The 17,969-nt window shown below is 39.4% G+C and overlaps 1 protein-coding gene across 4 annotated transcripts in view; it reads left to right on the top strand.

Moving 5' to 3' along the window:
- Positions 1-1,448: 1,448 nt before the first annotated feature.
- RGS22 (regulator of G protein signaling 22) overlaps positions 1,449-17,969 on the top strand; it is a 134,421-nt gene continuing 117,900 nt past the window's right edge. For 2 of the 4 annotated variants that reach the window (XM_074352643.1, XM_074352642.1), the window contains exons 1-3: positions 1,449-1,730; positions 2,236-2,264; positions 11,921-11,983. In XM_074352643.1, coding sequence (XP_074208744.1) covers positions 1,706-1,730; positions 2,236-2,264; positions 11,921-11,983 — 117 coding nt within the window. In that variant the 5' untranslated portion in view covers positions 1,449-1,705. The remainder of the gene's footprint in view (positions 1,731-2,235; positions 2,265-11,920; positions 11,984-17,969) is intronic. The other 2 variants (XM_074352640.1, XM_074352641.1) reach the window with 2 other exon arrangements.

Here is a 17,969-nt window from a genome sequence, read left to right as displayed (position 1 = left end):
TGGACTCTACCACTGAGCCATACCCTCCCCTCTCTTCACAACTCCTGTAGTTCGCATCTTAGGCAGGATGAGAGTCCATCTGAGGGCGGACAAAGCCCTTCCTGACTTCCCTCACACGTCACCTTTTTCTTCTCTTCACTACTCTCCCTTGACTTCGTTCCGCACACTGATTTTGTTTGGCCAAGGGAGTAGTCCATTGCTTTAGTTTTTGTCTTTGCCTGTGTATGGTTGAAAAGGCAATGCATATAACTAAGCAGGTGTTATAGTTCCTGGCAGTACAAGCACCCATTGTCTTACTCCTTGTTTGCTTAAGCATTGACACCTGTGGGTCCCTGGGAGGCAAATGTGGAGCCACTGAAGCTTTTAAGTAGGTCAGATTTGCATTTAGATTATTTTGCTTTCTGCATGGAGAATGGATTTTAAGGGGAACTCCACTAAAAGCAAAGAGTCTAAGAGACAAGTTAGGAAGTTCTTACAGCTGTCCAAATGGGAGCCTGTGCTAGGGCTGCGGTTGTTAGTGGGAATGCAGAGAAGATTCCAGATTCCACAAATACTTTAAGGTAGAATTGGCAGAACCTAGCGCTTGTCTGAATATGGGGTTTCTGGCCTGGGTCACTTGGTGGATGAAGGTACCATTTACTGAACATGGAATTTATGTAGGAAGATGAAATTTGACAATAAGAAATCAGAAGAGTGTGAATTTCCTTTTGGACACTTTGGTTTGGAAGCATCCAAGAAGAGCTGCCACAGGTAGCAACTGAATTTAGGGTTCTTAGGCTCAGAGGGAGAGGTCTGGGTTGGAAATTTGAGTTAGCCACGACATTTCTAAAAGTGTACCCCCTCCCCCCCATTAGAAGTATTGTCTTTTTTCAGATTTCTCTTTTCACTTAAAACTGCTCTATCATAAGTTTCCCTAGAACACACACCGTGGGCATCCTCAGTTGACTGTTCCCCTTCTTGCCTCCTCTGGTAATGGCTAAAGCCTACTTATCTTGAAAATTCGGCTGTCCTAACCGACTGGAGGAAAAATGTGGGCAAGATCTGGTTCCTAAGGTACGCGAATATTAAACTTTTGATGGAGGCATTTGATACAACTGTGAATGAGCTCAAGCAAGAGCTGTGTGTGGGGAGTACTCGTCCTCCTTTAGTATCAAAAAAACTTCCCTTTCTACCCACTCATCTCAGGAGGACCAGCCCGTCTGGCCTCCACTCCCGCACCCGCTCCGAGCGGGTCTTTTGTTTCCACGGACTCCACATTTCCTGGACGGCGCGGGCGGGAGCGCGTGCGGGGAGCACCGGCCAAACCGCGGTCACCACGGTAACGAGGCCCCGGCTGGTTCGGGGGCAAAGGGCGACGCGCGTGTCCGGGGCCCTCGCGGTGGCGGCACCGGGGTCGGGGCGCGCGGCGTCCCTCAAGCGTTGGCGGTGGCGCCGGCCCCCCGCCAGGAGGAGGACGGGCTGGGGCGGCCGGAGAGTCCCTTCCCCCAAAAGGCGTGTGACCGCCCGGAGCGGCCCGCTGGTCGGCCCCCGCATTGTCTCGGCTCCATAGCAACTCGGGCCGGGCAGGGGCCACAGCAGCCGGCACAGCCCGGGGCCGTGCGCCGCTCCGCGTCGCCCTCCGATCCCGGGCCTCACGGCCCGCGCCCATGGCGTCCTGACGGCCCGCGCGGGGTCGGGGGCCTCGGGCGCGGGCACCGGCGGCGGCATGCCCCAGAAGCGGCTCTCCGCCGGTAGGTGGGCCGGGGCCGCGGCGCGCGGACCGCCGCTCTGGCCCGCGGGGCGGCCCCGCCGCGCACGGCCTCTGGGCTTTCCCCTCTGCCTGGGCGTCCCCTCTTCCAAACATTCGAAGCCCTGGCTTCAAAGCCCTCTCATTGCGTTTTATTACGAATTTTACCGAAACCACCCCGCTTTTACAGTGCCTCCTTGGCACCCTCTTATTTTATCTTAATTCTCCGTTTTGCAGCGGGAATAACAGAGACCTCCATCTAGTAAGGCTAACTCCAGGGTCACAGTGAAGTAGTGACCAAGCTGGATTCCAGAGGCCTTTCCTCCCCACTTCCACCTTGAATTCCAATTTAAAATTCAATCCATGTGCAGAGAATGAACAGAGGGCCAAAATTTTTACTGAGCTTGCCCACGTATAAAGCAGGGCTAAGTACTGTCTCAAATTATTTCATTTACTTTAAAAGGAAATCAGATTTGAGTGAGATAATGTCATTTTTTATCTTGTTTCAGAGCCACCAGCTATTACAGAAGAAGAGTTTGTAAGTACAATTTAGAGGGCTGCTTTTTTTTTTTTTTCTTGGCTTTTTCTTTTTTTAACAGCAAATTATCATAGAAAAAAGCTGTGCATTTTCTTTTCTTCTTTTTGCCAAATGGGTATAAATAGAAGCTTTGGTTTCATAACAGTGGTGCTGAGTACAAGACCATCTTGTATTTTTTAACAGGTACATTTTTAAGAAAGGGCCAGTTGATTTTTATGGTGGATGCTGTTCATTGTTAAAGTTCTTTTACATAAATGGTCTCATTTAATTTTGCTGAACTTTTAAATGACTCCTTGGCAGGTAGATTTTATCTCCATAGTTTTATTGTGATGTGGCTGTGCAGTTCCTGGTTACAGTAAACAGTAGTAGGTGGAATTGATTGATAATAAGTGGTCAATTTATAGGCATAATTCCTTTAAAAGTGTACTGAACTTTGTTCTCAGGTCAGACTTCTGGACAGCTGAGTAATAGTAAGTACTTTGCTGAGTACATTATATACATTTTCGTTTAGGTGAGCCCTGCATCTAGGGTGGTAGCTTCAACTATAATTCCCATTGTGTGTTTAAGGAACTTCCCAAGGTAATAATACACTTAGATAGGAAGGAGTGGAGCCTAATTTCTACTCAGGTTTGATTCCAAGAGCTCTGACCACTTCTCTAGATTATTTGCTCATGTCCTACAGCACTTAATTTCTCTTGCTGGTCGATTATCTTATTTGCTTTGGCTTTTTATTCAACAAACGTGAGTGCCTCTGTATTCACAGTGCAGTGCTCCATGCTGAGGATAAGTCAGCAAGTTCACTGTCTAGGAGGGGCTAGGAGGGGCTACGAGAGGAGAGGGTCTCTGCTAGCTGAATCCGCTAGCACTTTCCACTTTCACCCTTTGGTCCACCACTGAGAGAGGGGGACCGAGACAGAGGCACAGAGAGCCAGTCAGAAACTCCACCTGTCTTCCTGTTGCCTTGGTGTAACACTGTGCAGTGGTAAACTTCTTTAAACTGCTTCCTGAACTGTTCTTCATCCCAGCCAGGAGTAAGCGTTTCTGGGGGCAATCCTTTCCCATGCAACGCCAGCATAAACTCTCTAAAGAGCACTTAGCAATATTATACTTAACACTTAAGCTGTCTGCTAACCTCCCCAGGTCTTTTCCCAGTTTGTGGGAACTCATAGCCTTGAAGACTATTAGCTACTCCTCTTTTTCTTGGTTTCTTTGATGCCACTCTCCCCTAGTTCTCCTGTCTCTCATTTTGAAGTCCCCCTCTCTGGCTTCTCTTTTTCCTTGCCCACAAAAGTGTTGACCTTCCTCAGGATTCTCTGGGGGCACTCCTCTTCTCCTCCTATAGCTTCAGCTACCCTTATGTCCCAGACTCCCACCCAGCGCCGCGCACCTCCAGCCCACACACCTCTTCTGATGCCAGAATTCTGTATCTGTTGGGTTGTTGGGCACCTTCATCATCTGGATGTCCCTGAGTCACGTCAGTCGTCTACAATGAACTAATCCCCACCCCTTCTCCCTCATTCTGTCTTTCTTCCTCTTTTATAATTTTGGTTAGTGGTGTCAGTGGCCAGTCATCTAAGCCAGAACCTTTCTTCCCTTTTCTTCACCTCCCACCTGCAGTCATTTACCAAGTTCCTTTCATAGCCAGATCTTTTTCTCCGTCCTTGGCAGCTCCTGTCTTATTCAAGCCCTCATCCCTGAGCGTGGACTTTGGCAGTAGTCCTAACTGATATCACTGCCTCCAGTACTCCCTCTGCCGACTTCAGTTTTTCTTTGCCTGAGGCATAAAGTGCAAACTCCTGTGCATCAACTATGCAGATTACCTGCTGTGGCTTTGCTCTGCCTTTAGATTTTTTTTTTCCTTCTCCCGTCACTCCTGCCTTAGCTATCAGATTGCTATTAACTCTAAAAAATCACCACATTACTTGATTGCTCAGAGCTTTCATTAATCCTACTATTTACTGAATGCTGACTACCTGCTAGTATTTAACCTGAAAACAACCCTATTAGGGGGTTATTAACACCCACATTTCACAGATGAGGAAGTCAGCGTTCACAGAGGTTAACTAACTTGGCTTGAGGTCACACATCTAGTAACTGGCAGAACCAGAATGTCAAACACCTCCCTTTAGCGTTCAGAATCGTTTTCTGTAACTTTTCAGGCTTCTTTAACCTTACCTCCCAATACTTCCTGTGTGATAAAGACAATGTTCATACTGTTTTTGGTGTTTATAAAGTACTTCACATGCCTTCTGTTCCAGCCAAACTGCCTTGGTTGCCTCCTTGCCTTTGCTGTCGAGTTTTGTCTCAGTTGCTCTCCCCCATCCATTTCACAATCTTGCACATTCTTCGAGGTCCAGCTCATCTCCTCCGTTTCCAAACTATAATCACCCAGATTGCCTTTGAGCCCTGTGCAGCTTTCAGTTTGTGATCAGTATGTGACGAGATCCTCAAATTCATATGCTCACCAAGCATTATCTGTCGATTAAATAATTCATATGTCAGGCACATAATATTTATCTGTCTTTTTCAAAAGTGTATAAGTTTCTCTTTTTCTCATTAATATTCTTAGAAGAAAGTGTGTGGCAGAAGTCTCTGGTTCCCCAAAGTCCATTCTACCATTTTCCATAATACATACTAGACACATTGCTCTCCAGAATAAAGACTACATTTTCTAGCCTCCTTTGCAACTAAATTTAACCAAATTCTGATTAATAGACTGTAAGCAGAAGTGTTGTGTCCTATTTCTGGAAACCTGATGTTTACAAAGATTAAATAACTAACCCAGAGCTCACACAACTAGTGGCTGGTTAAGCCACAGTTAGAACTTGGGTCGTTGTGCCTCTAACATTTAGGTAAGCGTAAAGGGAAAGAACATACTCTTTTTCTTTTTTCCTGTTGGCTGGAATGAGGATGTGATCCTGGAGCTCATCCCTGCAGTCATCTTGGATCATGAGGTAGAAGTGGTATCTTGAGGATGTCAGAGTCACAAGATCAAAGGGCCCTGGGCTCCGGATACGTTGGGAAGCCACAATGCCAGTTCTGAACTGCTTATAATTATGTGAGAAATAACTTCTATTTTATTTAAGTAGTGTTGTTTTGGTTTTCCATTATTGTCAGTATAATCCTATGTTAATATAAAATGCTTCCATGTTCATAGGAACTTTTTTCGTATTGCATTTTCTCACTCAGTGATCTAAAATCCGCAGTGCTATATGGATGTCTGCAAAATATTTAACCTTTACGTCAGGTCTTAATCTTCAAAGGAGAGAATAACATTTAGGATAAATCATTTGTTGTCAGGGACACATTGCCTTGTATAATTTTAACTTTTTGTTTATAAATTTTGCAATTTCTTAACAAAATTGTGAGCTCCTATAGAGCTAGTATTGTGTCTCAGTACGCCTTAATATTCCCTTTAGTAAGTAGCATGATTCTCAGAATATGTTATTAGATGATTAATAAATTTTGGTTGATGGATATTTTCATAGATAACAATTAATATAATTTGCTTCACTTATTAAATTTTTTGCAAAGCTTAATTTGATACATAGTCTGTATTTCCTGAGTATTTCTCTCTTGACTTTTTTTTCTACTTTAGTGTCTTTATTAACTTTGTATTTGATTGGTCTTTGATAATTCTCTTAGGAAAAATATACACCAAAAACTTAAATATTTGATTCTCTCATTAGTTCCTTTGCGGGTATATTTTTAACTACATAAGCAATATATAAATACATTCTTACAAATAATTCAAATAATAAAAGTGATAAAGTGAAAGCTTCTCCTTATTACTTCCCTAAATCTCAGCCTCTCTTTTGTATTCCATAAAAACTGAAATATAAATCTATCATAGCAAGAATAGTGGAGTTCAGACTGCTTTATGATACATTGGGATTTGATTGTATGTTAGATATACACTGAAAAAAGTTTAAAGTGACAGTGACTCCCAAAATTCTTTTTAACTTTAAAACAGAAATTAGTATTAAAGATGTAAGTACTTGACTCTTAAATCCAAAATAATCATATTTTTTGTTGTGCCTTAAAAATTGAAACTACACATATAGATATGCCATGCTTCAAAATAGTCTTGGTAGAGTAAAAATTTTGTAATATAATGATCTTGTTAAAGATTTTCAGATATATAAAACCCACAGTTTCAGCTTTTCTTTTTCAACCACAGTTTCAAGTTAAAAAGCAGATGACATTTAAAAAAAAGAAAAAAATTTTTTAAAGCAGATGCCCTTTATTTTTACCATCAAATTAAGAGAGACTGTAGTTTCAAGCAGTATTTTCTGTATTTTCCTTGTTAAAAATCGTATTTTTTGAGCTAATCGCTAGTCTGTTCAGATTCATATTCTGTTATTTGTATAGGTTGAATGGAATTATTATAAACACAGCATTTCCAAAGCATGAGGATATTATTATTATTCTAACCTAGTACGCAAATATTTTCTCACATTATGTAGGTTGTCTTTTCACTTTCTTAGTAGGGTCCCTTTAATTCATAAAAGTTTAATTTTTATGAAGTCCCATTTATTTATTTTTTCTTTTGTTGCTCATGCTTTACATGTTGTATTTAAGAATATATTGCCAAATCCAAGGTCATGAAGATTTATCCTTATGTTTTCTTCAAAGTAGTTTATAGTTTTAGCCCTTATGTTAGGTCTTTGATCCATTTTGAGCTAATTTTTGTGTACATTATAAGGAAAAGGTCCAACTTCATTCTTTTAAATGTGGGTAACTAGTTTTCCTAGCACTGTTTGTTGAAAAGAGCTTCCTTTCTCCACTGAATGGTCTTGGCACCCTGGTTGAAAATTGTTTGACCATATATGAGAGGATTTATTTCTGGTCTCTATTCTATACATCTGTCTTTATGGCAGTACCACATTGTTTTGATTACTGTAGTTTTGTAGGAAGCTTTGAAATCACAATATGTGAATCCTTCAATTTTTGTTCTTTTTCAGTATTGTTTGGCTATTCCAGGTCCATTGAAATTCCATATGAATTTTAGAATGGGTTTTTCATTTCAGCCAAAAAAAAAAAAAAAAAAAAAGAAGAGGAATTGGGATTTGGGTGGAGACTGTATTAAATCTGTAGATTGCTTTGGGTAGTATTGTCATCTTAATAGCATGGGCTTTCAATCCATAAACATGGCTTATCTTTCCATTTATTTATATCTTTTCTGATTTCTTTCAGCAATTTTTTTAGTTTCAGTGTACAAGTCTTTGGCTCCTTGGTTATTATTCTTTTCTCTGCTACTGTAAATGGAATTATTTTCTTAGTTTCCTTTTTGAATATATGTAACTTTTTCATGTTAGGTTTTATGCTTGAAGTGCCTATGTGCAATTCCTAATCAAGACTTTTTAATGTTGATCTTTTACTATTTTTGATTAGTCTCTATTGGTGAGAAATGGTATCTCCCAACAAATATTAACATTTTTGTACTATCTTTATAACCATTCACAATTTCAATAGTTGAAATTAAAATTTAAATTTAGCAGTACTTCCTTTTTTTATGACAAATATAATGTTAAAAATTCTTACGATAAACAAATTAAGAAGTCAGTTAAATATTTCAATTATTTTAAAATAATTATGAAACTCTACAGTTGCAGCATATACATACATTTTTCAAGTGATCACTTTATGTCTAGCTTGTATATTACTACAGGAATCTGTCAGTTGCCAACAGACAGAAATATCTGATATAAGTGAAGGTAAAGATTTGGGGCCATCATCTGTAGTCTTGCAGGATCTACCCTCCCCCTTTCCTCCAAGCTGTCAGCATCTTCAGCTATGAACTGTTTTCTTGGACATCTCAAACAGAAACTTCTCCAGCAGCTTCACAGGGCAGTGGTACACTCTGCAGCTAGCTAATAAATTCATGTCCAGGGGCTTGGGCAACTCCTTGGCTGTGCTCAGCGTCTGGGTGTGGGATGTGGCTCATAAATCACCGTCTCCAGGGCAGGGAGTTGGATCTCAGGAGTCCCAAACAAGGCTGCTCACAACTGCAATCCTGGAAGCACCGGCCATCCCTGACTCTGCCTGTTTGCCATGAGGGCTGAAGAGTTCTACTTTCACTTGACCCATTGAATTCCATTGTCTGCACCCCACTATTTGTCATTGCATACCTGGTAGAAAGCTCTGGTATAATGATTGGCTTGTTTAGAAAGGAGAAAAGATAGAATTTATATGTGGTTTAGGAAGAAAAAGCAAAAAAGAGGTCCATCCTGATAGGTAAAATTTTGGAAATATGATCGATCTATCCTATCTCCTGATCGATGATAACATCCCCAATCTAAAGTGTGTCAGTTTAGGATTCTGCATAGGAAATTAGATGAATGGCTTTGGTTTAATGTGTGAATGGCTTGAAAGGAAGTTGGAAATTTGGATTATTTTTCTACTGTGCCATTAGCCAACTGTGATCACCATTACTATGTTTTGCTTTCCATCCTCTCTTTCTTTCTTTGCACTGTATTGCCTGTCATGTGTATATTTCTAAATATAGAATTCGAAGTTATTTGAAATCCATTTCAAATGCCATTTTCCCCACTTGAGTCTTTTCTGATTCCTCTTACCAAATAATATCTTTGCCTCCTTCGGGAGAAAATTTTTATGTTGTGATTTTCTCATGACATGTATTATATTCTTTCTTGGATGATGGCTTTTATCTGTATTTACCCCATTTCCTCTTGTTTAGAAGATCTTCTTTGTATATCTTGCATCTTTTAGGGTTGTGAAGAAATTGTAGTTGATCTCATTTGAGGGTCCAGCAAAATGAGTTTTTAAACAATGAAAAATTTTACCTATAAAAATTAGCAGACACATATAAACTATTTCGTTTAATCCTCTTTCAGGAAGAAATGTGAGAAGTTTGGACTAAAAACGGAAAAGATGACTTCACTTTCACAGATGGCACACCTGTAATACATGAAAAAACTGGTTTCAAGAGCGTATTCAATTCTGAAAGACTGTTCCTACCTTCCATTGCATCATTCAGCAGAGAATCTGTGTTGCAAACTTTGCAGTCAGGTTCATGGAATGATGTAATGGAGGAATTGATTGTAACTCAGTTTTCTTCTTGATTGTACCGCTAACCGTCAGCAGTTTATTGGTTACTTGAAAGATGTTAAAGCTGAATGTGGAGACTTAGTTCATTTTACTACAGCCAAATGACTGGACTGTGGAAATATACTGAGAGTAACTGGGCTGCTTCTGCAGATCAAGGCTTTAAACTTATTTTTCTCTTTAACTAAGAGGTTTTGAGAAAAAAGGATATATCAGATCCTCGTAGGTTCACAAGACTTTGTTACTGATGTGGCAAGGTATCTGAACACATCAGACTAGAGACTGCAGCAGGAAAATATGCTCACTTACTTAGAGACGTGCAGGCCTTCTCATTAAAGGGTGATGAGAGGATTGAGCAGATGACACTAGGAGGCTACACTTATTTCCATTGTGGATCTGACCACCCCGATATCAGCAGAAACAAATGTTTAATATTGGTAGAAATTAAGATACAATTTCTGAAAAGAAATACAGATTTTGATGGATTTGAATACTATTTTAAGGGTCCACGGTTGTAAGTGCAAACCTGAGGATGTGACTGAATGCCAAGGAAATGCCCTCTTGCTGTGGTTCTGCTTTGGGGGAACCTGAGGGAGCTGAGGGCACCCTGCTCACCAGGGAATAAGGGCAGCTCTGCTCCAGTAGGTGTGCGGACTGTGCCCCCTGAGAACTCCTATCCGCCCATCAGGAAATGAGTTCAGAAATCGAGAGTAAATGTTTAGAAACTTTATGGTAATTTGACAGAGTATGTTTATAGCTATTGAATTTAATAATAAAAAAGTTGGGCTTGTATTATGTATATTTTTATTTCATTTTCTAGCAATTCATTCTATGGCATTTTACAAAAGTTATCTGTCTGAAATGAATTAGGGAAAAGACAAAACAAAACAGGTACTTCATCCCAGGTGGTTTGGAAAGCACTGAGTGTCTTAGAAGTGTGAGGCATCTGGAAATGAATACCTGAATCTGAGGATTCCCTACAGATTCCTGGCTATGTGGCTGGCCAAATTCTAAGCAATATTTAGGTCCACCACCCATGAAATACACATTGTTTTATGGCTAAAAATTTAAAACAAAATGGCTATTTTAGAAAAATGAACACGGGACTGCCCTCCATTACCATTACTAACTTAAAATACTCACCCTTCCCATCTGTGGATTTTTGATCATGAGCCTAGTAGTGCAGAAGTTGGCCACCTTTCTTGTAACACAATGCCTTTTACCTAGGAAATCCTAAAAATGTTTTTTGAATTCAGTAGATTTCTCCTAAGAGTTAGCAGAAACTAGGTAGTTCACTAAGTGAAGTCCAGACAATTAGAGTAGCTTTGAAAGGTAAAGCTTGAAAGATTATTATCCTTTTAGCCTCCACAAATGTTTTCTGCCTTGTTCTGCTTTAGGAGATCTTTGCCAATCAGAATTTTGTTTGAGATTGTATTACTAAGGTACTACTAGAAAGGTAGTAGGTTTGTGAGATCCTAAGTTTGTTGTTATTGTTTTAATCAGTTGAGATTTTTAAGTAAACTAAGTCCTTAATTTGTTGTCATTTTTAACCAGGTTTTTACTAAATTGCTTGATATAAATCCTCTAAGTGATTGTTCATAACTCTATACTGACACTGCAATTACTTAAAGAACTTACCCTGAAAATCTGTTTTCCAAAGTAGGTATTAATATATTATAATTTCTTCCTTATATTTTCACACTGTACTTCAACAAAGTTTTTAAAATTGGCCAGTATAAGAAGAAAATAATCAGCCATATGGAAATAATAGCCTTATGTCATATTGTCAGCTTTCATGTTAGATTTGTGAAATTGAAATATAATTATGAATAACAAAATAAACACATGCGCTATACAACAGAGTATGCCATGAAGTACTTTTGACACAATGGAAACAATTACTAATCAAGTAAGGTGTTTTATTTGGAAGAGAGAATTCGTTCTTGGCAGTGGCTTTCCAATTTTGCCAACTTTGAAAGTGACTATGTTGGTGGATGAGATAGTTATGGAAAAAAAAATGTATACAATCCTTATGCTTAGAACACATGTACTGTCAAAATTTCTTAATGCGAAAGTTAAGGAGGACCCAAGTTACGAACAGTCTCATCCTGAAGGTGAGGCAGTAGAATACTTTCTTCACTTAGTTGATCACAATTCCATTAGGTGATTTAAGAAATTTTTCATCTGAATCTCAACTTAACTCCATACATTGGTGCTGTCTTTACTGACTCTACCTTTTTTTTTTAATGAAATAAATATTTTTAATTAGTCCATGGGAAATTTACCACGTGTAGTATTTTGTATTTGCTGAAGTTTCTTTAAGTGCTGTGTTGCGTTTCCCCTGTGTTCTGTTTTCCAGCTGAGTCCAGTAGCAAGGTCTTTTAAGAATACGCTCCATTCTATTTTCTTATTTCTTCCTTCCAGAGCTCAGAGCACCGTGTTCTATTTATTAGCAGGGGTTCACTACTGACTGATAAAGATTTGAAGATCTACATTATAATGTATTAATATCAGAATTAGAGAATAACATTGGCGTGTTTTAAAACATCTTAGTATAAGCATAATATTGTGTTTTTATATTTTTGCAGGAAAATTCTTTGGCAACAGATGATTTCCTTGTGGACTACTTAAATGAATTCCTAAGCCTTCCAGTGAGTGTATTACTGTGTTCTGTAGAGTATATTATCAAAGCAAAATATTGTAAACACTAGATTATCTTGTGAGACAGATTTATCAGCGATAATATTTTTTTAAATACTAATTAAAACATTTAGGTAAAGTTTGTGTCTTTTTTAAGGAGTTAATCATTTGGGTTTGATCATATTTAGGAATTATTCTTATTGAAGAAAACTGGGTCTGTCATACAACAATAAAAGTAAATAAAGAGAAGAAAAAGAAAGCTGGATTCTTTCTAACCATCAAAAGCATTCTGTATAAAATCTGATACAGTTGTATTTGGTACCACTTTAGGCTTTGGACAGAGGTGATAAGGACAGAATATCAAAAAATTTAAGAACGTAAATTTCTTGCCTGTAGGCAATTATTGTCATCCTCTTGGACAGATTTTAAAGTGGAATTTGTGTTCAAGGCAACTGGAGTTTTATGTCAATAGTAAATAGGCCTTGAGACACTGTGTTGGTGTAACATAGGTAGATGCCAAATAATAGATTTGTGGTCTTAGCCAGCAGTGACTGATAGAGTAAACGTTGAGGGTTTGGGAAAAGTGAAATGGGGATGCATAAAAACACTTACATTGTTGTATAGAAATAAAGTTCATCGGGAATGTCAGATGAAAGGAAGTTAGATAAGAAAAGGTTTTCATTATTGTTATGAAAAATTTTTTAATTCAAATACTTAGGGAAAATTTGAAATATAAAAAAACACAATTTTTGAAGAGAATCGACCGTAAGATGCAAAATCTCTTAAAAGCCCAACAACTGAAAATGTTTTTGGAAAGAAAAGAACTAGATGCATTTTTTTTGCCCAGATTAGTCTTTATGTATATGTATGTATCTGTGCATGTATGTGTATTTGTTTTGATTCTCTTTTACAAAAGAATTTGCTTTCTCCTCCATGCGGCACCACTGGGTCTCTGGAACCACTAGGGGGGTCTAGTAGAGACATCAAGGCACCCTCTGCCTTTCCAGCCACAGGCCTGAGCACCCCGGGAGGCTCTTTTGTGGTCTGACTCTTCAGCTTTCATCATCCAATTGTGTATTATAAAAAAACCCATCAGAGTCACCAAATTGTCAGAATGTTGCTCTTCTGGATTAGGTAGTCTTTCCTCTAGGCTCTGCATTCTCCATTCTTCCTCAACAAAAAGTACATTATTGTGAAGTTTTAAAAAGAAGAATCTCTATATTGAGTCTGATTTCAGCTTCTCAAGATTTATTTTTATTGTCTCAGGAGTTGATTACCTTGACTTTTACTTGCTCTGGAAAATAAACCCCCCTGCTTAACTTTTTTTTTTAATCGCTTATAGAAATCTTATAACAATAGCATAGAAAATTAACCTCAAATGTAAGAAAAATTCAGCCATAGTCTTGCCATCTAGTTAGAATAGACGTTACCTTTTTTTTTTTTTTTTTTGTATGTTTTCTTTCAGGCTTTAGGTGAAATGACAGAATGTGGTTTCTGTTAACTCTGTGCGATAATGTTTTTCATCCCTCTCCAGCAGACACCTGCAGTTTGGCCCGTTCATACGTCCCATGCAGCCCACCTGGGCCACTTCTCCCTCTTTTCTGTGTCTTCACATCCTTCTGCTTTTACATTCTCTCTGCCTGTCTGTCTGTCTCCTTAGCTTCTACATTTGGTACCACCACAACGACTTATTAACTACCTGTGCTTCATACCACAAGATGGAAGAAGGGGAAATGTCACAGGTTTTCAAAAAGAATTTAGGGGCAGGGAGGAGAAGGAATGATGGATTCTCACACCAAGTTCCTGGCAAGATTCTAGAACAGATTAGTAGTGTTTGGTTTATGAGCACTTAACTAAGAATTAGAAGCCAGCGTGGGTTTACTGAGAATTAGTGAGCCAAACTAATTTCTCTCTCTCTCTCTTTTTTGGATAGTTATGGACTGGTACTTCAGGGAACCATAGATTTAATTTATTATGATTTCAGTAAATAATAGTACTGATGATAAATTGAATCATGTTACTTCCTGCTCAAAACTTTGTCTAGTGGCTTCTCATTAAACTAAGGCTAAAATTCCAAATCCTGTATGATCTGGCTCTTGCCGTCTGTTGGTCTTTACTTCCTATGCTTCTTTCCCTTGTTAATGCTTTTCCAGCCTGGCTGGGAGACTTGGCCTTCATTGTGTTTCTCAAACATGAATATGCCAGGTATGCTCAGGGCTTTCCAGCCTGGAGTGCTCTTCCCTGAGATACTTGCATCACTTTCTCCCTGATTTAAATCACTTCTGTTCAGAAAGCCTTCCCTCCCAACCCTGTGTAAAACAATACACCCAACACGTGCTCCACTTACGCTGCTTTATTTGTCTCCAGAGCCACATCATTAGCATTATCTGTGAAATTACTAACCGTAGCTACTAGGGGTTGACTCTTGGCCAACAATTGAAGTCCAAATTCCTTAACATGGACCCTTTGCCATTTGTCCTCAATCTAACCTTCCCAGCATTATCTCTAGCTTCATGCTACTTGTGTCTCCCTGAGCACCCTTTCCTGCCTCCCCTCACCCTCCTTGACCACACACGTTCTTCCTGTGCTCCTCTCCCGGTGTGATGGTTGGAACAGGAACAGGAGGGAGACAGAACTGTTTGAGCTCAGCTCCCCTACTTATTACCCACGCGATCATAGGCACATCCCTTAATCACTTAATTCCTCGATTCCTTTCTATGTGAAAACAATGTAACTATCCTACAGGATTGTTATGAAATGAGGTAACAGTATATTAAGTGTCTGGCGCAGAATTAGTGCTTCTCTTTCTTCCCTTCATTAACTAAACCATCTCCTCCTCCATACCTGAAACATGAGGGGAAGTCACTCTTTAATTGGATTGATGGGTCATTGTCATTCTAGAGAATAATTTTTGCTACATTGGCTTTGGCTTTTAAAAATTGTTTTTTTATCAGAGACTTGAATGAAACATTGTAAGTGAACTAGTGTTTTTCCAGCTTGAGGTCACTCAGCTAGTAAATGACATGGTCCACCCAGGTCCACATGATTCCAAAACTTGTCCTACCACACTGTAATCCCTATAGAACTGGGAGCCAGGGAGCAAACTGATAGTTTGGATAACAGAGTTTGGTCTCATTTTTATCATGGTAGCCTGAAATGTGCTAGAACAAACAACGCTAGTATGTTTTTAGGATGCATTAATAGAAGTATAGTTAAGATCAAGAAAAATATTAGTCTGGAGCTTAGAAGACACTCAATAAATGTTTTTCTGAATTGGATCAAACCGTCAGACCACATTTGGAATATTGTGTTGCACCATATGTTAAGAGTTGCTCTGCCAGACCAGACTCAGGAAGGCTCAGCCGATGAATGCTCGGGAAACCATGTCGGATGAGTAAGGGTGGAAGGAAGTGTGGGTGCTGAACCTGCCTTGGGAATGGGCAGCCCTTTCCAAATATTTGATGATCTGACAGAGGAAGAAGGGTTAACACATTCTGCGAAGCTAGAGGGCAGAACCAGGGTCAGCATTTATGAGGAAATTAATTTTCACTCGCTAGAAGAAAGATGTTTATAGATTGTTTTCTAACAATAGAATGGGCTGGCTTGTGAAGGACTAAACTCCCTGTGATTGAGGATGTTCAGGTATAGGTTAGGCAGTCATTCGGGGGAATATTTTATAGGGGATATATGTATTGGGTGGGAGATTAGACTCCTTCAGCTAAAGAAAATTTGATTAGTTTCTTCCCTGTTTATCTCAGGAAATACAGCACACAATTGCTGGGGGCAAGGATAGATCCGTTTCTTCTGTATTTCCCAAAACTTCTTGAGGAAGATTCTGTTTTTATTTTTACATTTTCCATGTGAGATCCCTGAAATAAACAAACTTTCTAATCTCCTTTTCTTCTGCCTCCCCTCCTCCATCACCTCCACCCACCAAAAAAAGAAAAGAAAGCTCCCAACAATCTAAAGTCTGAGGGTGTGGACGTATATTACAACATTCTCTATCTAAAAGAGCTCTTAGGTTGTCTAGATTTCTGAGACTTCTCCCACATCTGGAGCGATATGCCCAAGGTCCCATAATCGGATGGTGGCAGAAATGGGTCCAGGAATCAGGCTTTCTGGCTCCTACACCATTTCTTTCCATTACACCATTACCCGCTTGGGACACATTGTAAGATCCAGAAACTGGTGGCTGGTAGCCTGCTTCCAGGTTCACTTTGTGATGAGGGGAATCCGGGACAGTTGCCGCTATTATAAATAATTATGGCACTTTCCAAATCCTAGCTTTCATAACTTCATTTGGTTTGTTCTGGTGCCAGGTTCACATTCAGATACTGTTTTCATTTGGTGTCTGGGAGGTGTTTTTTTTTTTTTTTTTTTGCTGTCAACTCTTTATGGACAAGTGTTTGCTTATTAAATTTCCTTCTATGCTATAGTGTGAAAACATTTTTGTTTCCTTTTGGTTTTGTTTGGTGTGTTTTTATGCTCAGTGACTATTGTGGGATTGAGTAGATGAGCCCACATACAGATTTAGGTTGGTCCTCTGTGGGTGGTTTAGAATGTTTGTGACATTTATGGTTTGCAGAAGCTGAAGGGGTGGCCTGTTCTATACCCTCCTTGCAAAGATAGGTATGTCATGTGTTTGCCAGACCATGCTTAGCTATGCGCCTTTGGAATTTTACCATAACTTCCTTTTTTTGGAATGATTCTCCACACTTTTTTAAAAAAAATCTGTGAACTATTATAACTTCTTGCAGCTTTATGAAGAAGTTATATGTTAGATAGATTGTTGAGTAAGGAGAGAGAGAGAGAGAGAGTATAGATTTGGGGAATGAGTGAGACAGAGGGGGATGAAGGACTTGGGTCTTCCCCGACCATAATTTAAATACTTAGAGATTGATTTTTAAAGGCATTGATGGAGTTCCAGTTCTCCACGTAGTACTGCTTAGCTCAGCACTTGTAACTACGGGTGTTTTGATAAGCCTGCAGCTCAAACATAAAGCACTCAAATTACCTGATGTAACTATTTTTTGTGCATTTTATGTGGCACATTATTCCTTCCACCCTACTGGTGAATATGTCCAGTAAATAGTTTCTGGTTAAACATCTAAAATGACAATAGAGCTTAGATTAAAAGAAGTAGTTATTGGTAACTGACTTGTTATATTCAAGTAGTCAGCTGTTTTTCATTCACTGACTAAGATGTATGTGTAAAATATAGCTTTGAGCTCAATTAGTAGAGACAGAGTTGGAGTAGAGATGAACATGTATTAAATTAACCTAGTCATTAGTTTTTAATTTAAATACTATTCAGCTAAATAATTTGGCACCCAGTAAGTTTCAGTGGTGCTGGGCTGGCAGTTTAAGCACATCACTAATTATTCACAGGCTTCTCCCCCGCCCCCCACCTCTTTTCAAAGAAATGTGGAACCAGCAATTTATTGTGGTAAAAATATTTTCATGCACTTGCTTTTTCTGTGAAAATATTTTTCGCACATGGGTGACTGGTACTACAAAGTTAGCTTTCACCACCTTCAGGTCAGTTCGTTTTAGAATGTTTGGAAAATGATACCCTTGAAATAAGAAAATTAAGTAAAGGAAAGAGCAGTCTGTAACAACTTGTGGAGGACTGGGTTTGAGGCTCAAACTGAACAGTTTTTCCTGTCGGATGATTAAAAGCTGAGTGTTCTCTAAATCAGCCTACTCAGCTTTCCGGGGAAAGTCTTCCTCCATCGTTCATGTCTGTCTCCCCCACCATACAAGTCTTGTATTGTCACATACTAAACTAACTTGAGGAATTTTGTAGATAAGCTTAGAAAGTGTAAAAACAGAGGATTCGCTGTGTGAGAGAGATTCTTTCTAAGCAGACAGCAGGACTTTGCGGAATGAAGACCAGGGTTCTTTCTCCTGTGTGGAGAAGGTGGATGCCCAGCCCCTCCGTGTATGTGAATATGCACGGAAGTCAGCGTGAAGTAGCAGACAGAATGCGGGCTTCGA

The sequence above is a fragment of the Camelus bactrianus genome, chromosome 25 (genome assembly GCF_048773025.1).
Source record: "Camelus bactrianus isolate YW-2024 breed Bactrian camel chromosome 25, ASM4877302v1, whole genome shotgun sequence".
NCBI lineage: Eukaryota > Metazoa > Chordata > Mammalia > Artiodactyla > Camelidae > Camelus > Camelus bactrianus.
The sequence above is the reverse complement of the archived record's forward strand: the minus strand, read 5'-3'. Positions and strand labels throughout refer to the sequence as shown.